Here is a 24,766-nt window from a genome sequence, read left to right as displayed (position 1 = left end):
TAACAAGTGTCCGACACTACGTAATATGACCTTGATTTTAAAAGTGTTTATAATAAAAGTCGAACATTTAGAATGATTCAACAATAATGATGAATTAATAATGTAAAAACTGTTTCTTTACATGTGGTTTGTATTCTTTATGTGGCTACAAGTTTTCACCCTTAACGCTTGATGAAATGTTTGAGCAGAACTTACTTCATAGGTACAATAGTTCGAGCAAAGGGCTTCATAGGTACAATAGTTCGAGCAAAGGGCTTGTGGCGGTTTTCACCAAATTCATTATCTTCTTAATCTCACGGAAGTCTTGTCAACATATGAAAAAAATGATCGTTTCAGAGACCACTTATAGTCGATTTGAGCGAACACCTGCATATATCCTTTTCTGAAGTTGGATGAATTTAAAGAATGTGGATCTCAAATTATTATTGATCTTTGACAATATGTGGCAGATTTTAGTCTGGTTATTAGGTTTTGAATCTTGGTTTGTTTACGCCTTATTGTCTTCTGAAAGTTCTATATGTATCTTTAACATGTATCTTAGTATCTCAAACATTTGTATCGATCCCAAACTGGGGATGAGGAATGTCCCAACTCATGATCCTTTTGCTTGTATTGGTGCTATTTTTGCATTTGATTGAATGAAGTTTCTTTTCCTGTAAAAAAAAACAATAATAATGAATTAATAATGTAAAAACTGTTCATATTGATGGTGAATAAATCCTTTTTTTTAGGTCAAATAGTCTAACGACTTAAATCCACCTTGTAAGGTGAATAAGTGTGGTGTCTGCGATTCGAACACCGACTTCTGCATGAATGCATTGTCCTTGTCAACCCAGTTATGTTCATATTGTCCTTGCCAACCGAGTTATGTTCATGGGGACTATAAATCCTTATATTTTAATTATGAATTTTTAATTCAATTTTTCTTTATAAAAATTAGAAAGAAATTGAAATATTATTAAGTAGATGCGATGCAAACTTTTTATTAAAGAGGATGAGCATTTTCGTTCTAGAATATATATATATATATATATATATATATATATATATATATATATATATATATATTTCTCCTATTTATTTTTTTTACTTTGAGACTGTGAATCTAACCTCCTAGCCACCAATGTAAAAAACAAAAAAAAAGCCTAAAAAATGAAGAAAAACGTCGAGGATTGAACCAAGAACAATTTTAACGAAATTCGAAGAATAAGAACAAAGATGATGAGGAGCGCTTTGTGGATATTTGGTACAAACAGGTCTCTTTGAATATCTCATTATTAGTGTGGCGCCTTTTTTCGGAATCACGTTCCAATAAAAGATAATTTAGCCTCTCGTGGAATTTTGCTTCAAACTGATAATCAGTGTGCAGGTGGTTGTGATTTGGAGGAAACTGCAGCGCATGTGTTCTTACATTGTTCTCACTTTGGAGGTACTTGGTCTCTAATCAGGCAGTGGATTGGTGTTAGTTCGGCTCATCCCTTATGCCTCGTAGCTCACTTCACTCAATTTGGTCATCTATGCAGTTTTTCGAAGAATTTGCGGTCTTATTTATACCTCATTTGGTTTGCGACGAAATGAGTTCTTTGGAAAGAAAGGAGCAATCAGATCTTCAACAAGGCTGAACCTATGCAATCTTTATTAGACAAATTTAAGTTACTATCTTTCGTGTGGTTAAAAGAGTGTAACCCTACTCTGCTCTTAATTAGCTGGTGGCTTAATCCTTTGTCGTGTATGAGAATGACCTTGTAGATCTTTTGTTGTTTTCTTTCTCTTTGTTTGGTTGCTTTGTTGTTTGAACTCGTGTAACCTTGGCATCTTCTTAAGCATTTCTCGGGTAGCTTTTTCAGTGTTAATATAATCGCTTTAGCTGTCCTCGTGAGCTTAGCTCAGTTAGTATGCACAATGCATAAAAATATGCAATGTTCGGGGTGCAAACCCCGGCCACCTAAAAAAATAAAATAATCGCTTTAGCTTCTTAAAAAAAAGAACAAAGTTGAGTTTTTTTCTTTCTTTTATGAAATTGAAAAAAACAAAATTGAATAGCGAATTTTTCTGATTAAAAGATGATTTTGATCAATGCTCGACAAAATTGGTATACTTTTTGAAGGACAAAATTGGTATTATACACCTCGTGTTGGGTGATCGGCATAAACAAAGAGAATTATTATTTTTGGTTATATGAGAAAAAAGACATAAACAAATAGAATTAAATATGGTCTAGAATTAGACTTTTTATGACTTTATGAAAGTTTGAAAAGACTTAGGATTGAAACTCATATTTTGAGTAAGAGTTAGGTAACCTGAAGGGTAACCCGTGCCCGTCCTCATTCTATATTCTCTCGTTCCTTGTCGTTGTCCCTATTTTTTTTATTGGGATGGGTTAAATGATCTGTCTGAGTTTCGTACAACCCCTAGTGACAACATCTTAAGACTTTGTTTGGATTGACGAAATAGAACGGAGCAAAGCGGAGTGAAATGGAGTGGAACAAAACAAAATTGAATAGAGATCCCATTCCACTGTTTGAATATTTTATGAAGTGACAAAATAATGTTTTCATTCCATTGTTTTGGAAAGTAGACAGAACCGATCAAATTATGACTTTTTAATTCATTTTTTTCCCCGATTTAAAATCATTATCATTATCTAAAACATATTTTTACTAATTTTTTTGGAGAGAATATTATTACTAAAAACATATCACCTTATATTTTATAATATATTTTTTTGACACAATATATTTTATAATATTTGAGGACTTGCAAAATAAATAATGCAAGAAACAAAACATATACATAATAGATTTTCTTTTCCTAATCAACAAGAGAACAAATTGATGAAATTAATTTTAGATATCCAAGGAAAAATGTAATATCATCTATTCAACATGCCTTCGTACGCATAATTTGGGATAAAATTCCAGTGCAACGTACGCATAATTTCTTTACTGATGAACTGATTCCATATTTTGAAAAAAACATTGCTGAAAAATGGCATTATCCAAGAGGGAATACGAACTAAAAAAAAGTACCAACTTTCTAAATAAAAAAGTGAAGCTTACACTGTCAAATAAAAACAAACATCTCAAATTAAAATAGATATACATAGTGAATTATCTTAATAGGTGAAAAGTGAATTAGAGTGTATTTGAGAGAAATAACAAACAAATAATGAAGATAAGATTAAAAGGGTAATATTTGAATTACAAAGTCTCATTCTATTGGATACACCCCAAATTAGGTGGAATGGAAAATTAAAAGATTGGATGATCTGAGATGGAATGGGTTCCATTTTGTTCCATTCCACTCCATTTATTTATTTTTGTAAATCCAAACAATGAAACCTAATGACTTAACACTCCATTTCATCACATACCACTAATCTAAACATAGCCTAAGATATTGGGGATTGATGAGCGGTGATATCCACAAAGAATGTGCTTTAACATTGAGAAACCGTCATTTATAATTTTAAGGTACAATAAAGTTTGTTATAGAAGAAAGATATATGTCTTAAGAAATTGTGGTTGAACCTAACGCAACCTCACATTTGTCGTAGAAGAAAGATATTTGTCTTAGAAACCGTGGTTGGGCCTAACACAACTCCACAAAATCGACTTGTGAGGTGAGGATTGCCCCCACTTTTTTTTGTGGTGGTCGGAGTTTGAACCCCGAACCTTGCATATGTTGCAAATTGCCCCCATTTATAAACACATAGTTATGCTATCTTCTATATGATGTAGGATTCTAAAATATGAAATCAAATTTACTATTCTAAAAAAAAAAAAAATCATCACCGGATCAAAATGATAATATAATCGAAAAAAACTAAAAATCCAATTCCTTAATTTTATTTTCCTATTCCAAAACGAAGAGTGTAATTTTTTTTTTTTGAATCGGCAAAATATTATTAACCAACAAGCCCGTGCAAGACGCACTAATAAGCTTGGGTGGAGAAAAAAAACAAAGAAGGGGAAATCGGTTGCCATAAAAACATTGGCTCGAACAAAAACCCCTTTAAAAACCACCCTAATAACATCAACAAAACTGGAAAAAATAATACAGCAAACAACTTCAAGGGACACAATCCATGACAAACAAAAAACAACACCGCTGAATGTCAAGACGCTAAAATCCATGCAAAAACAAACCAAGCATACACGTAGCAGATCACCAACAACCGGCTTCCAGCTGAAGGACGCATCACGACACCGCAACCCGTAAGGCAAAAACTACGGCCAAAACAAACAGCTCCTGCAACAACAACAGACAAAGTCCCGGCAGCAATAACTCAAACACGCATCGCTCCAAGGCACCATTTCGGATTCCATAGCCATTCATACAGCAAACACAGATTAATTTTCAGACGGGCTAGACTCCACTTCCATGACAACAGCTTAATTTCTTCCACCATTTGATCCACCTCCGAGTTATCATTCTTAAAGATGATATTATTTCTAAAATTCCAAATAACCCACATCGCGGCATGCCAAATAAGTCTCATCCCCCTCTTCAATTCCTTCCAATTTGCTATATTACCTTCCCAACACCTCCAATGTGAAAAAAGGTTTGACGGAGTTATGACATTCACCTCAAGCCACAATTCCAGCCTTTTCCACACCCTCCATACCACCGGACAATGGAGGAACAAATGGTTCGTTGTCTCCTCCACCAAACCGCAATAAACACAGTTAAAGTTCACATTCAAAGGTAAAGCATTTCTACGTGCTAAATTTTCCATTGTAGGCACACGGTTAAGTAAAGCCTTCCAAGAAAGAGCCACCACTTTTGTTGGTGCTGGACTCTTCCAAATCTGACTGAAAACCCGACACTCCTCCTCTCCCCACACATCCGCCTCCATAGAAACCTCCTCCAACTTATTAAACATAGATTTCACCGAGTACCTCCCACTATCCTCCAAACTCCAAACCCACACATCCTCCCCTTGGGATCTTTCAAAACCATGAAGATCAATAATCAAATTGTTAACAAGTTCCTCCTCCCAAACAAATAACCTCCTCCTCCTCCAACTAAAGTTCCAATTGTCACCTTGATCATTAGTAGTCAATACCTCCGCCACCTTAGCGTCTCTTTGGTTTGAAATTGAAAAAAGTCTTGGATATTTCATTTTAAAGCTCATCTCCCCCCTCCATTTAATATTCCCAAAAGACGTATTCTGCCCACTGTGCACCCTCCGAGAGACCTCCTCATTAAACCACCTTTCACCCCCTCCATGATCTAAAGTTACGATATCTTTCCACCATTTGGAAGTATACCGGGGCCAATGATTAACTTCGGGATCCAAAATGTCCCCAATCGCCCCTCCATACTTTTCTTTTAACATTTCAATCCATAGCGCCCCATCCCCTTGTAAAATTCTCCTCCTCCACTTGGCCAAGAGACTTAAGTTTACAAGTCTTATATCCCTAATTCCTAACCCCCTTTCTCTTTAGGTTGACAAACCTTACTCCATTTAACCCAACTTATTTTCTTTCCACCACCAACACCTCCCCAGAGGAACTCCCTTTGGATTCTAACCAGCCTCCTCCACACCTTCACCGGCATTCTCAGAAACGAAAGATAAAAAATAGGAATAACATTCAACACCGAATTGAGAAGGACAATTCTACCTCCAAAACTCCAAAACTTATTGGCCCAAGAGTTAAGTCTACTAGTCACATGTTCCAAAAGCGGCTCCCAAGTCACAAAACTCCTTATATTCGCCCCAATAGGAAGACCCAAATATTTGAAGGGGAGGTTGCTTTCCGCACAACCCAAAAACTCACAAGCCATCTCCATAAAATCTCTATGGACATTCAGCCCAATTAAGCTACTCTTCGCAAAATTAACCTTGAGCCCGGATGCCTCTTCAAACCCTTTCACTACCGCCTTCATGGTCCAGACATTATTAACGGTCGCCTTCCCTATGCAAATGGTGTCATCAGCATATTGTAGATGAGAAACCACCAAACCGTCCTCCCTAAACCGGAAACCCTCAAACAAATTCCGTCTGACCGCACTTCTCATCAAACCACTAAACCCCTCCGCTACCATAAAAAAGAAAAGACTTGCATAGCATCAAGATACACCCATTGTCACTCTATTAAAATGATTGGACCAAATCTCCGTGAGCTTGGTAGGGATATTGCATATTATATGCAGGAGCCAAGGTTTAAACCCCAGACACCCCACTTCTCCACAATTAAATAATGTGAGCTCTAGCCACTAGGTTATTTGACAAAAAAAAAATGATTGGACCAACATTTTAAAAGCACCCATGAGATACAATTTGATAGCATGCATCTATACATTGAAAATGTGTTGTCCGCTTTACTTATAATGGTAGTTTATCTCTCTAAGCTTCTCAAATGTTCGATGTGGGACAACCTATCACTCTATGTATGTTTCACAAAGCACATGTGCATACTAATTTATGTTTGTATTAAAACTAATAATTATAATACATGACTAACAATTTTTGTGAGTATCAGACTAACCCTTTTTAAGCAAATTATATATCTAGATTTTTTTTTTTTTTTTTTTGTAATTGTTTTGTGATTCTAGAAGAAGATGAGCAAACTATTGAAGGGTTTTAAATAAAGGCCCGTGACTGCGATCTAAGCTGTGATACAATGGTTTTTGTTGTTGAAACTACAATGCTGTCACGATTTAGGCGGCATAGGCTACATTTGATCACAATTCTTGACAATATTAAGGATCAAAACTTCACTGTTGTATAAAACTTCAGCACTGATTTTGAAAAACATCACTATGAAACTGACATAGTGTATGTATTCGTCAACACGCAGACGATAACTTGCGCTCTTGGAGAACGCGACTCAGATGATCGCTGATGTCTCAAAATCCACAAAATTGTTGTATATAAATCAACTTTTCTTGTCAATACTACTGAAGCTATACAGAAAAGGTTCAAATTATGTCAAATCCTGAATTCCTTGCTGATGGAACTGCAATTCAAGACCTTCTCAATCCAGACCGAGTTCTCACCGGAGTCAGGGAAACTCTTTGATAAAGTGCGTTTGAGTATATTCGATTCACAAATTACTAAGGATCAAATACACAGGGATTTGTTGATGAATCAATTACCAATATTTTTTTTCTTCACAATCTGAGTATGGACCCCTCACAGTTCTATTCGAAATATGTATGTTCACATACCTTGACAAATGGAGGTTCACCAGGTCCTGGGCTCCTATAAAAGGTTCCTGCCATCGGACAGTTGCGGTTGAGATGATGCACTTTTCTTGGGGGCAGGTAAGGCAGGTGTTGCTTTTGAAGTTGCGACTTGTGGCATAGCCGTGGCTGGTGGAGGCTGCAAAGCTTCTTTTTTCTTATCATGAGTTCATAATCTGAATGCTTTAGTTGCAGTTCCAGACCATCTCTTGAATCCACAAGTCTAATCATTTTAAGATAGTTATACTGTCAGAGTAAACTTTTTACTACTGTCAAACAATCGCAAGTCTCAACCAATCATATATGTGATTTTTAAGATAGTTATATATAAAGTCAAATATTTGCAATGATCCGACATTATAATTGATTGACTGTGTAAAAAATCTTCACATGGACTGTATATCTAATGTGATACTTTGATATACCGTTGATCAGGTTGAGATTGTAGCGACATTGATTAAGTAAACTTTGTTAAGATTAATTAATCAATAAATGGTCTACTCATTGTCACATAATTACCAATAACCGATTGACTAAGAGACTTTTGCCTGTAAATTCATGCAAATTTAAACCAGATGTCATTGGATACTAGCAAAATTAGCTTAAAGATAATACATAACTAGTTTTTTTTTTTTAATTGTCAAGTACGATAGTGGCTATAATTCACATTTTTCAAGGTGAATAAGTAGGGTGTCTGAGGTTCGAACCCCAACCCCTGCATATAACAATGCATGTTCATGCCAACCGAGCTATACTCACGGAGACACTAATTTTTTTTTTTGGTCAAGTAGGAGACGCTAATTTTTTTTTTTTGGTCAAGTAGCCCAGTGGCTTGAGCTCACACAATTTAATTGTGGAGAAGTGAAGTGTCTGGGGTTCGAACCTATGCTCGTGCATATAATATTCAATATCCCTACCAACTGAGTTAAGCTCACATGAATCTAATTTTTCTTTTTTTAATAAACCAAAATAATTAATTTCAATTTTTAAAGATTATAAAAAATAAAGCTTTAAATTACATAATAGAAAAGAACTATACAATATTTAAAAGCCCCTATCGCTTTCAAAAATGAACTGACAACATTTTAAAAGCTAGATGAAGACTTTTAAATAACATACAGTCTTTTCAAACACGAATGAAAATGTATTACATTTTCTATGCTTCGAAATTGTGTTGTCCGTTTTATTTATAATGATAGTTTACTCTGTAAGCTTCTCAAACTTTCGATGTGGGACAAGCTATTGCCTTATATATGTTTCACAAAGCACATGTGCATATCAGTTTTTAATTTTTTTAATTATAACGTAAGTAAATACAAGGAAGACAAAGGTGCTTTAGGATTTTCATTTTGCTTTAGAAGTATGCAGATAGAATGAAGTTTAATTTTTTTTTTTTTTAACATGGTTGCTTAGGAGGAGTAAGTAAATATCAAAGAATGATGTTTACTCCAAAGCAAAGAATTAAACAGATATCGGTGACACAAGGGATTTTTCGATGACGCTAAGACAATGATTGATATCAATTCAATACAAGCAACATGTTTATTTTCCTTATTTTAATTAAACTAACATCAACCAAGTCACTATTTTGATCATAAAACTACAATGCAGTCGCGATGATGGCAGCTATTTTAAGGATCAAAACTTCACTGTGACTGTTATTTAAAACGACCAAATTAGCTTTTGCTGCATAATGGTGAAGATTTACTTTATTTTGAAGAAGAATGGCGAAGATTTGCTGTATTGGCGCTAGGTGTGGGAGGCCCAACAATGGCAGTCATTGCATTAAATGTTCATCCATTGAAGTAGCAGCGTGGAACAACGATCAACATTCAATCTTTGAGTCCGGTCTTGATGATGTAGTACATCAATGTCGCGGAAAGAACCTTTTCTTTAGCACTGATGGTGAAAATCATGTCAATGAAGCTGGCATCATGTTTGTGCCTGTCAACACAGTGATGAAAACTCGTGGCCTTGGAGCTGATAAAGCTGCAGATTGACTTATTTGGAGAGCGCAGCTTGGATAATGGCCGATATTTCCAAGTCCGACAATATTGTGGTAGAGATTAGAGAAATCAACTCTTCCTGTCAAAACTGCTGAAGCTGCTAATGTTTTCGTTGGTCAGCATTATTGAGTTTTTATCTCTATCAATATTAGTTGCCTCAGAGAACTCTTATTTATGTCTGAATTAGCTTTCTTGGTCATTTCAATCGCATATTGAAATTCAAAGAAACCTCGACCTAAAAAGGACAGAAAAAAAAAGAGGGTCTTGGTCAAATATGACAATTTACACATCAAGACTCTTTGGCAATATCAACTTTTGTGCTTATAGTGAGTAACTGTATTATTTATTTATTTTTTTTTTTAAGAAATAACTATAACTTTTTGTTTGGCCGTAAATAGCTTAGAACTTTTTTTTATGTATGAACCACGTATCATCTGCATGCAAAATCCTTCAAACCGAATAGCATCATAATGGATGATAAAACTCTCTTTCAAGAGATTTAACAGTATTGCATTTTTAGGGGTGGATTGGAACTCATAATCTCTAGTTAAGCTGAAAAAGATCCTTTACGATGTCATCCAAATAACTTCTAACATATAAACGTATAAATGACTTGTTTGGTGATGTTCATTTCCTCACCAACATATATTATTTCTTCACTAGCTTATACCATTTTTTCATATGGTAGTTCAAGTTGCATTTGAGCTTAATTATACTGCATCATTTTTTATCTCGATTTTATCCCTATTATTCTAACTAAAATATCTTTTTACTGTTTAGAATTTAAAATGAAATAAAAAAGATGTAAGAGCATCACTATAGTGTCATGTTAAGAGTTGAATCATTCATTGTGTGTTTGAATAATGGAATGGTACTTTTATATGTTATGGAGTGTAGTTAGTTCTTGGTAGTTAGTGGATTTGATTCTGATTTGTGTGAAAGTTTGTAGATCTTCACTTATTTTATGTTTCTTGTATACTAAGTTGTCCATTTTTATATCTTAGATTCGATGCTGTTTCTGTGTACTGTTTTGAAGCCCTTTGAAATTTTATTAAATCTTGTGTGATCCCTGGCTGTATAAATAGGTAGTTTTGTTCCAAATTAAGTGTTGAATCCACTACTTTGTTAAGATTGATTAATGAATATTGAACACATAGTCATAGGAAATTAAATAAATACCTCTAGCTCTTTTAACAGGAGACAAATAAGTCAAAGTAACATACTTGATCCTTATTATGACACTATGTCTCTTAAAAAAAAAAATTATTAAACTAATTTTAAATTTTCTTTGAAATAACTAAAAAAAAAAACTTTTCAACTATTTAAAGAAAAAACCACTCAGACTATGACTTGTGTCCCCCCTTGAAAAGGTCTGAGTAACTTTTTAACAGGACACGTAAGTCACAATACATGATACTCATTCATTCAAATTAATAGAGTACATTGATACAATGCAAATTCGTTGAAACAAAAAGGATTAATCTGCGAATAAACTCACATCATCAATAGCATAAAACGACAAAGTACAAAAGCCTATACATATGACTATATTCAAGTCTCTAGAATACCCATGTCTCCGGATCTGCAACGTGGACAACACCAAAGTCATTGATTGAATATGCACTGGATCGAAGCTGATATGACAATCTGGACTGAACAAATACCTGAACGAAACAAGAAAGACAAACAACACCGCACAAAGACGACGAACAAACCAATGTCGCATTAAGACGACGAAATCACAAAATAAAAGACAAATAGATGTGAAAATCACTTATTTTAATAACATTGAATGTGCAAGGTAAAACATATCTCATTTGTTTAAGGTGAATTTTCCTTTCCTTTCAATGATTCTTCCATATAGAAGAACATAGTAGCATTTGGATTTTCATTTTCTGATTTGATGTTCATGTTAAAGTACACTAAAATTCTTTCTATATAAAAAGTTAACATTGAATTTATAATGACCATATAAAAGCTTGTACTGGAATAGGAATTAGGATAAAACTTTAAATTAAAATATTGTAAGACTTTTCTAAAACTTAATTTTCCTTTAAAAAAGGCTACACACATTAACCCACTTTCTGAAGAGATCAAAGCTCACCACAATGCCTGGTAGTCTTTTTACACACCACAATGCCTATTATTAACTTTTGAGGTTAATATTAAACTAGTTTTTTTTATTTCTCTGAAAAAACCAAATATGTTTATTAACATATTATTTTAAACTAACGTCAAGAGGGGCACGGGGACACTACGTCTTTCTGCTTTTATTGGCAAAGAAAGGTTAATTGATAAGAAAATAATTAAAGGTAAAGTTGGAAGAAAAATGTTACACCAAAATACAATAGTTTGTTTTCTATAAGATCAAAATAAGATTTTTTTTATAGTGTCAAATCTTGTTCCTATTGTGTGGACTGTTTTTATTTTAATGAGATTTAATTATTACTTCATTGATAATTTAATAAAATGATAAAATAGTTTATATGAAGGGACGAGATTGGAATGAAAATAATCTAGTCCTAAATAGTGTATCCCCTTTATTTATTGGTATTGGTATGGATGCAATTTTGATTCCAATAATAAAAAACAACCTAACTGATCTGACTATCTTTCATTTGATCTACTCTCCTTGCCAAAGACTCTAAAGATCTTTTCTCTACATGCATAAACCACCCAAACTCATTTTTCATCTTTTTTACTATAGGTGTTCCATTAAGTTTTTCTAATATTGTCATTTCTAATTTTACCACACATCGAAAAACAACATCATAACCACCGGTGGCGGATCTTGAGATATTTTGTTGGGGTGCCAAATATTGATAGAATATATATTAAAGAGTTTCAAAAAATTGCCAGGATTGCCAGGATTATGGATTGTTGTGGTGGTTTGTTTGCTTGAATGTTGCATGGAGGGCACTGGTTCAACTCCCACCAGGACTGTTTTTTGAATATAAAACTTTAAAAATACAAATGAAAACATAAAAAAACAGGGTACAAATGAAAATATAAAAAAACAGGGTGTGAAAATACAAATGAAAATATAAAAAAACAGGGTACAAATGAAGGTATAAAAAAACAGGGTGTGAGAGAGAATCGAACTCACGGCCAGGAGATGGATGAGGGGGTGTTTGACCACAACAACAGCCATTAAACTGTGATCTATTATTAATAATATGATATTTATAGACAAGTTAGGGGGGTGCAGTGGCACCTAGGGGTCTCAATAGAGATCCGCCACTGATAATCACAACTATACTCATTTTATTCTCGTTTTGGTTGTTTACCACCCAACCAAATCAAATTAAACTTGATGATTTAAAAAAAAAAAAAAATCCATAAATGCATTTAAGCAAAATATATTTGAAATTTTTTCCAAAGAATAAATTATTTTCAATTTTTTAAACTTACATATGAAAAAGACTAATAAATATTGTCTCACCATCATTTCATCAAAAAAAAAAAAAAGCAGAACAAATTGATCCACTTATTGATGAAATGACCATAGAAACAATGCATATAGTCCTTTTTATTTACAACAGAATAAGGCATATAGTCCCACTTATTGATGAAGTGACAATGAGTTGTAAGCTTTATTTATAATGGTAGTTTATCTATCAAACTTCTCAAACGTCCGATGTGGGACAGCCTTATTGGAAACAAAAGGTGCAGAGTTGTCAATACGTTTAGTCCAAAATTTCAAACACAAAAAACTCTTAATAACAAAAGTTAAGATTCTATTCCAATTCCTTTATAAAATTACAGCATAACCCTTGATTTTCAACCATCTAAACTTAATTTAAATTTCACACTTACAAACCTAATTGATACAAATGGGCCTTATTTGATCCCTCCAGCATCATCATCCCATATTTTCTCCAATGACAAATAGTTTATAGTTTACAGAAAGGAGATTGGATCTCTATAGTACTATCCTATATAGAGATCATTTCTATATCTAAAAAACATTACTTCAAGTGGACTGTGATTTTCTTTCTGTAGCCTAAAACATTACTTCATTTTCTTAAGTCAAAATTTGAGGCTTCAAGTTTGATTCAAATTTATTAATACTTTTTTTCTTTCCTATAGTAGTTGATATAAATAAGTGTAAATTAGAGACTCTTTCACTAATGTTTTGTTATTTAATTAACATGTTACTGTAACATATTGGTGAACGTTTCTTAAATTTCTATATGAGTTTTTATCTTTATCAAGTTCTCAAACTTATTTTACATATAAGATGAATATTCATCTCCATGATCTTGTGCTTTCTAACATGGTATCACGAGCCTCTCGTTCAAATTCATACCGTCCTTTCTGAAATGACAACAATGATGAAGATCATTGTAATTCAGATTTAGAAATGAAAACTCAAAAAACTTTAATGAGTTTTTATCTCTATCAATATTACTTGCCTTGGGTATTGTTCTTATCTGCTATGTTCTCATTTGCATTAGCAGTAACTTCCAAACTGACACCATTATTATGCCTCAAATTCTCCTTATTAACCATATTGTTATGCTTATTTTCCTTAGGATCAACCACATAATTAGATCCTTGTTTCTTTCATTGTTGAATTCCATGCCCAATTAACATGTTACAATCAGAGATTGGTGATTGTTTGAGAAATTTCTACACATGAAAAAAGAAAGGCCTACACCAACTTTGTTTATATTCACATGTGTCTAGGGTCTAATCTCCAATCTTATTGACACAATATTACTCCAACAAGTTTTTTAATTACCATTGATTTCCAAGAATGAGAAAAGAATGATAGGATATTACTAAGTACTCCATCAAGTTTTAATGTCAACTCAATGTGCAACAAATATGTGCTAACGTTCTGTGAAAAAGAGAGGAGTTGAAATCTTCCCAAAACCGTTGTGACACATTTGCACTTGGTAGAGGTCTGATCAAGGGTCGTTGAAATACAATGTTGACACGAGTTTTCATCAATCTATGGAATGCTTCGGAATTTGTTGTATCATGTTGGATGCTTCCAGAATTTGCTGTTCATGAAGGTGATGAGCGTTGGATTATGGAATGCTATAATTATTGTTTTGAAGATAAAGTATTATTTGTGGAGTCGTTAACATGACTCTTTTGATACAAGTTACGGTCGTCTTTTACTTAATTGTAAATTCACTATGTTTCCAATCATCCTTCACTTTCCCTTTTGAATAGTGCCTATTAATGTATAAAAAAATCATAACTAATCTAAAAATGATAGAATTTAATTGGTTTAATTTGAGTCAAGATTCTCTCTATTTATTGTCTTTTCCATTTCTTCAACTTGGAGAGATCAAGACAGATAATCAAGACACAAAGAAGAACATTAATAATTAATAATGTTGGACACACTTATATGGTAGGACTCACTATACATCATTCATTTGTTTTAAACAAATGAAAAAGATTTTTACTCATTTAATTTATATTTTTGATCAAAACCTACAAATGTAATTTAAATTTAAGTATAAATATAAATGAATTACATTTGAAGGTATTGAAAAAAAACACAAATTATTTTGACTATAGTCAAAAACTAACTAAAATAATACTAAGCTGGAGATTATCACTCCAAAGAGTGCTCCGGACTGGTTCTTAAATCAATTGTTGTGCGCGCTTTATTTATAATATAGTTTTTCCTCTATAAGCTTCAAAAGTTTCCGATGTGGGACTATTAATATTTCTACATCTGTTTGACAAAACACATGTCTATCAATATTAGTTGCCTCAGAGGACTCTTACTTATGTCTGCATTAGCATTCTTGGTCAATTTAATGGCAGATTTGCCCTTGTGAACCTGTGTTATGCTTATGCTTATTTTCCTTAGGATCAACCAAATAATTAGATCCCAATTAACTTGCAATTGTTGCAAAATTGGGAATGTTTTTCAAAAACAATTTCAACATTGAAATCATACCCCCGTTCTCTCAACTACATAATTATACATCTTTTGAGAGAGATCTATATCCATCAAGATTCAAGCATAATGGCTAAACCTTCTGATCTTATTATTTTCATCAATAGCCAAGGGGTAATTCCTATGCTAGAAGCTATCTCAAGCAAGGTTTTTGATCTCCAAATACTCTTGAGGGCGATTGAGGAGTCTAACCCAAAACTGAGCATTTGGTTGTTGGGATTGAAATCTTTTGTCCAGCTGAAGAATCTCATACTTGACTCATTTCTTCCACCGAAAAAAAAATTGGAATTCAAAAAACCTCATACCTATAACAAACAAATTAAAGTGTTTAGTTTATGTTTGATTTGTGATTAATGATTTAATCAATATCTATTCATTGATATTTGTTGGGCAAAGAAGATTAAATTTTATATATAAGAAAAAAAACCTCTTAAATTCTTTAATATTATTTTACATATTCTCATAGACTCGGTTTCTTACACGCGATTCTTTCATTTCAACAATAATCACTTTCTATTTCGAGCCTCAACTCATGGTTCACTTCACACGCCACCGCTTGTTGCTTTCTCTGACTCAGTCTAATGTCGTCGCTTATCTAACTCAGCCTCACACTGTCGTAAACCGTTGTTTTTGAGTTATGCTTCGTCTATTTTGGTCATTTATAATACAAATTGTTAACTACTTTGTAACACAATGTTGCTACTACTTTTGATTAGTTTGTAAGATTGTGAAACTTTTGATTATGTTGTTGGTGACTAGTTTTGAGACAAACCCGCTCTAGTCCCGTTCTTGTTGGACTCGAATTTCATCGGGTTTGTCGGGTTTATGGATGGGTCTGAGTCTAAAAATTAGCTCGATCTAATGTGAGGATCGGATTTGGATAGCTTACAACCCGACCTAACCCATCATTTATACACCCCTAACCCAAGCAACAATCTCTAATTGTTTTGTTTCTTGCGTGAATGTTAGATTTAGATTGCAGAATCTCACACATTCATGTTGTCGACGTTTTGTTGGATCAAGATATAATGGTGCATAAACAATCAATCTAAACCTTCAAATTTTAATCCCTAATTGCATAAATGCGAGACACATGATATTTTTGTAAGGGCTTACAATACAATTTTAAGGAGTAAAGTGTAGGTTTTAACATAAAAGTAGTGATAAATGTAATTTAATCTTCTCTAAGAGAGGGGAGAGCAATTTTTTTTTCTAATAAATTTTACATAAAAACATGGAGAAAAAAATTAGAGTAAATTAGAGTAAATTTTATCTCTATCAATATTTTTTGAGTAAATTAGTAAAAAAATTAGTAATATTTTGACTCTCCCTCTCTCTCCCTCTCCCTCTCCCTCTCCCTCTCCCTCCCATATATCAAAAAAAAAAAAGCTATTTTTTGATAAGCTACTGTTAACAGCTTCTCATTTGAAGTTGTTATTAAATTTTTGTTAGATCCTGATTTTTCTTTTAAAACTGTAACAAACAGATGGAATACTCTTAGTATATCTATTAAGTAATAGATATACTAAGAGTTTTTTAAGATTGGTCAATAAATGGTCAACATAGTCACATAGTTCATGGATGACCTACCATCAGTTTCGATTTTTTTATGGGGTTGATTCATTCAAATTTGTGAATAATTCACACGAAATTGAATATCAGCAAATCTTGTTTAAACGTTAATATTAAACTAGTTATTAATTTTTTTAAAAAAATGAATTAATTATTGTCAAAAATAAAAACCACAGTAACTAGTTAAAATTTGCCTAAAATGAAGTTTTGACCACCATTTTATTGGATTTTAACCTTATTTTCCTATTTTAAAATTTGGAATTTTAGCCTATCTATTTTCCAAGACTTTGGCCCCTTATAGTACATTTTTTAAGATTTTGGTGGGTCAAAACTTCATTTAAGTCTTAACGTTTTTTTTTGAAAGAATTCAAGTCATAAAGTTATTTTTTTTCTTTAGAAAAAAGTCTTAAAAGTTGTTTTAAGATTTTTCCTCACATAAATTATTTCGTGCTTTTTCCCGAAATAATTTGCTTTCAATAATTATTGTTATTTTAAAAAAAACTAAATAGATATTAAGTTCTTTTATACCTCTACATAACTGAACCCATCTTTTCTTTCCACATGTGTGAGTAAAAAAACAAACTATACTAATTACTAAAAACAATACTAATTACTGTTTTTCTTCAATCCAAGTGTCGGTTTTGGTGGTTCTTGCTTCGAAGAAGATATATTGAACTTGGTTTACATTTGTGAGTATAATGGTTTATTCAAAAGATATGCCTACTATGCCTACTATGCCTTAAAACATCATTTATTTTGAAGTCAAAAGTTGAGGCTTAAAGATTGATCCGTTGTTATGTTTAATGACATGTTACTTTTTTTTCTCATAAAGACTATCTTTTTTTTGTATTTAATTGACATTTTACTTTTCAATTTCATGATAAATACTACTTTCTGTTGCAAGGAACTAGATTTCCATACATAGATACACAAGGCAGAATATGAGAACTAAGACTAAATTAACTCGGTAGCATGAATTGAGCTCTTTTTTGTTAGCGAATTATGTGTGAGTAAAAAAACAAACTATGATTGTTAAAAGATATTTTTATCCACAATTTTCCGGACTAAAACTTCAAAGTGACCACTGTTTAAACACCTGGATAGGTTAGAAAAGAAAAAATGGTGAAGATTTTTTGCATTGGTGCTGGATATGTTGCAGGTTCAACAATGGCAGCCATTGCATTAAAATTTCCATTAATGGATGTAGCGGTCGTTGATATCGCAAAATCGCACATTGCAGCCTGAAACAACGATCAAATTCCTATCTCTCAGCCAAGTCTTAATGATTTAGTAAAGCCATGTCGCGTCAAAAACCTCTTCTTCGGCATTAATGTTGAAAAACATGTCTACGAAGCTGACACTGTGTTTGTATCAGTCAACACACCGACGAAAACTAGTGGTCTCGGAGTTTGCAAAGCCGGAGATTTGACATATTGGGAGAGTGCGGCTCGAATGATCACCGATGTCTCTAGTCCAACAAAATTGTTGTAGAGAAATCAACTGTTCTTGTCAAAACTGCTGAACCTTTTACTTCAGCACTAATGTTCTAGAATGCTTCATAGTGAATAACTCTTCTTTTGGATAGATCGACTTTTGAGCTTATAGTGAATAACTTGTAACTTTTTCTTTGAGAGTAAGTAACTTGTAACATTGGACTGAATGGAAAATTGAAGGATTGAATGGTATAGGATGGAATGAGTTTTATTGTACTGTATTTCACTCTATTTATTTTTTACAAATCCAAACAATAGAATCTAATTATTTAACACTCCATTCCATTTTGGGTCAATTATTTACCACACCATAACACTCTATCAATCCAAAGATAACATTAATGATTCATTTTGTACCGCAAAAGCATGGTGCCAGAGAGTCACTTTTGTCATCTACCTGTTTTGGGTTTTTATGTATTGAAGGGGTGATGACCGAAGATGAATCTCTAATGGAAGATGAAGTTCTAATGCAAGTTGATGTTGATATTAAATGTGGTGGTTTAGAGAGAAAGAGAGAAGAAGGGTTGAAGCCAAAGAAAAAGAAAATTCAACATGTAAATTCTCTTGTTTCGTCTTTTAAACTTTTAATTTAATTAAATTTCATCTTAGACTAGGGACAATGATGTTTTTTTTTTGTTACATGAGTAACCCAATCAAAATTCGTGAATATTACAACGAAGGCAAACACTTATTAACCCTTGAAAAATTAAGTGTTAAAGATATTTTTGATCCTTATAAATATGGTCAACTTTTCGTTTTAGTCCTTCTGATATTTTTCTTCAACTTTTAGTCCTTCAAAAGTTTTTCATCTTCACTTTTGGTCCCTTCTTTAAAGCAAACTCATGTAGAATTTATAATTTTTAATAAAATTTTGCAGAAAAATTTATAGTATTATAAGAAACTCACTTAAAAGATATTAGAATTTTTATATTTTTTGCGGGTAAGAATTCATATTTAATTTATGTTTTGTTAAAAAATTCTAATTTTTTTGGAAATATGTTAACAATATCTACACATTTATGCACAATTTCATTAAAAATACAAAGTTGACTAAAAAATAGAGACTAAAGTAGTAATTGAAAATTTTATGGGGACTAAAAGTTGAAAGAAATTTTAGAGGAACTAAAACAATAAGTTGGAATATTTATAGCAACCAAAAACATATTTAACTCAAAAATAAATGTAAGTATAATAAATAAATTTCTTACTTTTCAACTACAACCATTGATTTGTGTTAGCCAAGACTGAATGGATGACTTCGCTCCTTGATGTGAATTTGGGTGAGGCTTTGGGTTCATTATCAGCAATGTACTGGGTTCGCGATCTGCAACTGGGTATTGTGGATTTTGAGCTTGACTCCAAAACCGTGGTAGACAGTATTTATGGTAGTAAATGTGGCGTCTCTAATTTTAGTGCAGTAATTAATGATTGTAGATGTTTGTTAGCTTCTGATTTAGTAACCTCTGATGTTAGGTTCATTCGGAGACAAGCCAACGAAGTCGCTCAAAGCTTTGCTAGAGTGGCTTTGCGTCATGCTAGTTTCCATATTCATATTAGGATTCCATCTTGTATCTCTACTATTATCATGAATGAAATGCAATAAGTTTCTTCTTGTCAAAAAAAAAAAAAACTACAACCATTGATTATTTTTTATTCCAAATAAAGTTTCAATTATTGTATGAAAAAATCACAAATGGGAAAAAACTAATCTACAAAAATAGAATTAAACTAGTTTTAATTATGTTTTCATTGAAGAACCACCAAACATAATTCATTAATTATTAATTAATTTAAATTACATTTGGGAATTCTTCAAGGAAAACATAAATTATTTTTAACTCTTGTCAAAAATTAACTCAATCAAATAATACTAGGATGGAGAATTATCACTCCAAAGAGTGCTCCAGTTACAATCCTCTCAATAGTTGTGTGCGTTTATTTATAATATAGTTGACCTCTACAAGATTCAAAAGCTTCCAATGTGGGACTGCTAATTTTTCTACATATGTTCCACAAAGCACGTGTTGGTATTGGATATGTAGGTTGTGACTTGAGATTGAAATGATGCACTTTTTTGGGCATGTAAGGCAGGTGTTGCTTTTGAAGGTGGTGCAGGACCACAAGCAGCTGCCGATGGCGGGGGTCGCGAAGATGGAAGTATTGGATAATACAATGGTGGTGCTGATTGCAGGCTGCAAAGCTTCTTTTTCTTCTTATCACGAGTTCATAATCAGATTGCTTTAGTTGAAGCTTCGCAATATCTCTTGAATCCACAAGTCTAGCCATGGAAATATAATAATAAATAACAAGTTTAATTTTTTTTTTTTTGAAATGAAATAACAAGTTTAATTTTGATACACCGTCAAAGTAAACTTTTTATACTGCTAAACAATCAGAAGTCACGAAACATCGTTAATTACGCAAGAACTTCATATATGTTTCTTCTTTTCAGCTTCATTGTTCAATCTACATTGCTTCCTCTTCAATCTTCATTGCCTCCTCTAAGTAATTTCACTCTCACTCTTAATTTGAGTGTTGTTCTGTACATTTGTAGCAGAGAAGAGATGAGATGATATTTTAGAGGGGAAAGATTGAGACTTCAAATTTAGTTGATTGTGTCTTTGTGTAAATATGTGTGTGAGAGTTTGGAATTTAAAGTTAAGATTTTCGGTTTGTGACTGTTTGAAGAATTTCTACATGAAAAAAGGAAGGGCCTACACTTTTTTAGAAGAGAGACTCTTTATTCTCTTATTTTGTTTATATATTTTATTAACATATTACAATCAGAGATTGGTGACTGTTTGAGGAATTTCTACATGAAAAAAGAAGGGCCTACACTAACGTGTACTTTGACACATAATTAAGATTCTAAACTTTGTAGCCACTAATATGTTCATGAAGGTGAGCAGAGTGTGATATTATTTGAATGCTATGAATTGGGTCCTTAGCTTGGATTTGCACAATGTAACATTTGAATGTGATTCTAAAATTCTAGTTGATGCAGTCTTATCATTTGTGGTTGAAGCAAAAAAAGTGTTCGATATTCAAAAGACGGTAGGAATTCCTTCACTAAAGAGGCAAAAGTTTTAACAACAAAATTAGTATTACTAATAAAATGAAGTTCTTTCTTTGTGATAAAGAGAGAATGGATTTAACAATTACTATTACTAATAAATGTATGGAGAATAAACCACTTTATATAATATTAGCAATTTTTGTGACTTAGCTTGTTGGAAACTCATTTTGACATAAATGGATGGAGAATAAACCACTTTATATTCAACTCATGTTTGACTAAAATCAATTTACAAAATTCAATCTTTCAAAATCAATTTTTGTTTGGTCATTCGATGACAAAAATTTACTTTGAATGAAATGATCCTATAAAATTGATTATTGCTAAAATATAGTTGTTTTTCTTAGTTTTTTTAAGAAAAGACTCGGTATTTGACTATCTGACCGAAAGACCGACTCATCTGAAGACCAATCCATTGTCCATTAGTCGGTGGTCCAATTAAAGCTAGAGCAAAGTCGTGTATGAACTTGCCCAGCAAATGAATGGTTTGCACCTGAAAAAAGTTATACTACATTAACAAATATGAGACTTATAATCTATTGTAGAGACAAAATTCTAACCTCAAGTTAGAATAACTCTAGAAGCAATTAGACGTAAAATTAGACGTATAATATGTATTTTAATTGGTAGTTTAAATTAAAAAGGACACTTTTTTAACTTATGAATTGATTACACAATTTTTAATGTAATACATATTATAACCTTTGTTTACCTTGTCAAATTCTCCTGAAAAATTTGTGACTATTGAAGCCTTCCTCCACAAAAGCATCTTTCCACAAAGAAAGTTTGTCCATTTATAACCTTTGTTTACCTTGCCTTCAAGAATCTAACTCACTTTCTTTGATCTTACCTACTAAAATCAACTTGCAACGGCGCGGTCTGCTTCAGGTCGATGCTACTAGGTGTGTGTCTGGCTGCGGTATCGAGGATTCAGCGTCCCATTTGTTTTTTCATTGCAAGGAATTTGGTTCTTTATGGCAGCATATCAGATCGTGGATTGGGGTGGCAGGAGTTTGATCCTCTCACTATTAGAGAGCATTTCATTCAATTTATTAATTATACAGGTTACTCCAAGAAACGTAAGTCTTTTCTTCAAATGATTTGGCTGCTTGGTGTCAGGCTAATATGGAATGAACGCAACAACATGCTTTTCAATAACATAGAAATACCTATTTTACAGCTTCTACATAAAGTAAAGTTTCATTCGTATTGGTGGCTAAAAGCTAGTAACGTTTCTTTTGTGTACGGTTCTCAGAGATGGTGGTCAGACCCTATGATGTGTTTGGGTATCGACTAACCTTTGTTTTGTTTTATTTTGTATTGACATTCTTTTTCTTGGGGTGGATTCCATGGTACATCTTGTACTGAGGAATGCTTACTGCCGATGTTAATATATATAGTGTCTTTAAAAAAAAAAAAGTTCTCAAGGAGAATATTCATCTCTCCTCAAAGGTAAAATATTTCAAGATTTCAATTACATTTTTTTTAGAAAGAACTACATGATATTTGGGGTGGCATTTAGGGTGGGTGAATCAAAGAGTTTCCCACTATGGGAAAGTTAATTTTGACCCTTAGATCAAGTAAAGAACACATTTTTATCATGGACTCTCAACACTATATTTAACCACTCATCTTCTACAGCAATTTTCCCGTTTCCCCCACCACGTCACCAGACCTTCTCTTTCCATCCCCAACTCCACTGTTACCTCCGGTCCTCCACCACCGCGGACAATAAGGTGAAAACCCTGTTTCGTTGGAATTATCATGCTCAACATTATTATGCAAACAAAAGTAATCCTCTCAAAATGTGAATTAAGTTCTATAGTGCGAGTATCTAAATTTAATTCACTGTTCTTAAGCCATGAACCAGCATTGTTTTACAGGAAGACCCAAAGTTAAGAAATTAACAAATAAATTATCAACCTGATTGAATATTAAAAAATAAATTCAAATCAACCAAAAATATAAATTTACAATACAGTTTTTTAGATCTGGCCGCTTTTCGCTTGCACCTATGCACATAGAGGTGACTTTTGGATTTTCTTCATGTCTATTTATGAAAATGGTTTTCAATGTATGAACCATGCTAAAATGGGTATCTCTAGACAATGGATTTTCTAATTATGAAAATGGTTTTTGAGATGAGGTACCTGGTGGGAGAGTAGGGAAATGAGTTTGTAGAAGATGCGTGGTTAGATATGATATCGAGGGTCCATGATAAAACTGTGCTCTCTATTTGATCTAGTGGTCAAAAAGTAACTTTTCCATAGTGGGAAACTCTTTGCTTCACCCACCCTAAATGCCACCGATATTTGGAAGCAAAAACCATCACTTCAAAAGGAAAAAAATGAATCGACTTTTTAAAAGTGATGACTTTACACAACCAAATAGCATGTAAACTTTCAATGTATCGGAATTTATCCAATCCGTGTTGTAAGCTTTATTTATAATGGTAGGTATCTCTCTATGTTTCTCAAACTTCCGATGTGGGACAAGTTACCCTTCTCTTTAGTACACAAATAAGCATCTCACTCTATATGATCTTTCCCTTTGTTACCCTTCTCTATGTGTGTGCGTATCACTTTATTTTTTAAACGTAAAGTAAATGCTCATAGAATGAATTATTTTTTGAAACACCGCAAATTTGACTTATTGGGAGAGCGCGGCTCGGATGAACTGTTCCTTGCTGATGGAACTGCGATTCAAGACCTTTTCAATCCAGATTGAGTTCTCATTGGAGTCAGGGAAATCACGGAAGGTGAAGTTGGATTCCTGATGGAAAAATCTTGACAATAAATCTTTGGTCAGCAAAATTTTCTAAGTTGGCTGCCAATACTTTTCTTAGCTTAAAGAACTTCATCTATATATCAATGAAATGTAAGCACCGACACATGAATCAGACTAAGTTCTTGAATGCAAGCATTGGTTTCGGTTGTTCTTGCTTCCAAAAAGATATAGGATTTGCTTTAGGATTTGCATTCAAGAAAGATACTGGTGATACAAGGGAGATGCTGGCTATTGATGTGTGTAAATGGCTACTCGGTAATAAAGCGCGTTTGAGTATACTGAAACCCAGGGTACAAAGGATCAAATACAAAGGGATTTGTGGATGAATATATTTAGCCAAGTATTTTTTCGCAAGCGCGGATTATTGACACCTCACTATGTATGTTCACATACCTTGACAAATGGAGGTTCACCAAGTCCTGGGCTCCTGTAAAAGGTCCCAGCCACTGGACATTTCAGGGGCGGTTGAGTTGATGCATTTTCTTGGGGGGTAAGGCAGGTGTTGCTTTTGAAGGTGGTGCAGGAACAGAAGCAGCTGCTGATGGGGGTTGCGACGAAAGAAGTGTCGGATAGTACAATGGTGGTGTTGCTTGTGGCATAGCCGTGACAGGTGGAGGCTACAAAGCTTCGATTTTTCTTATCACGAGTTCATAATCTGATTGCTATAGTTGCAGCTCCATGGCATCTCTTGAATCCACAAGTCTAGCAATGGAAA

General features: G+C 33.2%; 3 protein-coding genes and 1 pseudogene across 3 annotated transcripts; 2 read left to right on the top strand and 2 right to left on the bottom strand.

The window, feature by feature from the left end:
• Positions 1 to 4,288: 4,288 nt before the first annotated feature.
• LOC146912687 (uncharacterized) lies at positions 4,289 to 5,341 on the bottom strand. The gene has a single exon (XM_085720765.1). It carries the CDS (start codon positions 5,339 to 5,341, stop codon positions 4,289 to 4,291), a length of 1,053 nt encoding a protein of 350 aa, XP_085576891.1.
• An 89-nt stretch (positions 5,342 to 5,430) lies between these two features.
• On the bottom strand, positions 5,431 to 6,051 carry LOC146912686 (uncharacterized). The gene has a single exon (XM_085720764.1). It carries the CDS (start codon positions 6,049 to 6,051, stop codon positions 5,431 to 5,433), a length of 621 nt encoding a protein of 206 aa, XP_085576890.1.
• Positions 6,052 to 8,915: 2,864 nt separating this feature from the next.
• LOC146912685 (UDP-glucose 6-dehydrogenase 3-like) lies at positions 8,916 to 9,191 on the top strand. The gene has a single exon (XM_085720763.1). The coding sequence runs from the start codon at positions 8,916 to 8,918 to the stop codon at positions 9,189 to 9,191; it is 276 nt and encodes a 91-aa protein (XP_085576889.1).
• An 8,623-nt stretch (positions 9,192 to 17,814) lies between these two features.
• Positions 17,815 to 24,377, top strand: LOC146912684 (UDP-glucose 6-dehydrogenase 1-like; annotated as a pseudogene).
• The last annotated feature ends 389 nt before the right edge of the window (positions 24,378 to 24,766 follow it).

This window comes from Medicago sativa, chromosome 6 (genome assembly GCF_051527215.1).
Source record: "Medicago sativa cultivar Bolivia chromosome 6, Bolivia_mono, whole genome shotgun sequence".
In the NCBI taxonomy this organism is placed as follows: domain Eukaryota; kingdom Viridiplantae; phylum Streptophyta; class Magnoliopsida; order Fabales; family Fabaceae; genus Medicago; species Medicago sativa.
The sequence above is the reverse complement of the archived record's forward strand: the minus strand, read 5'-3'. Positions and strand labels throughout refer to the sequence as shown.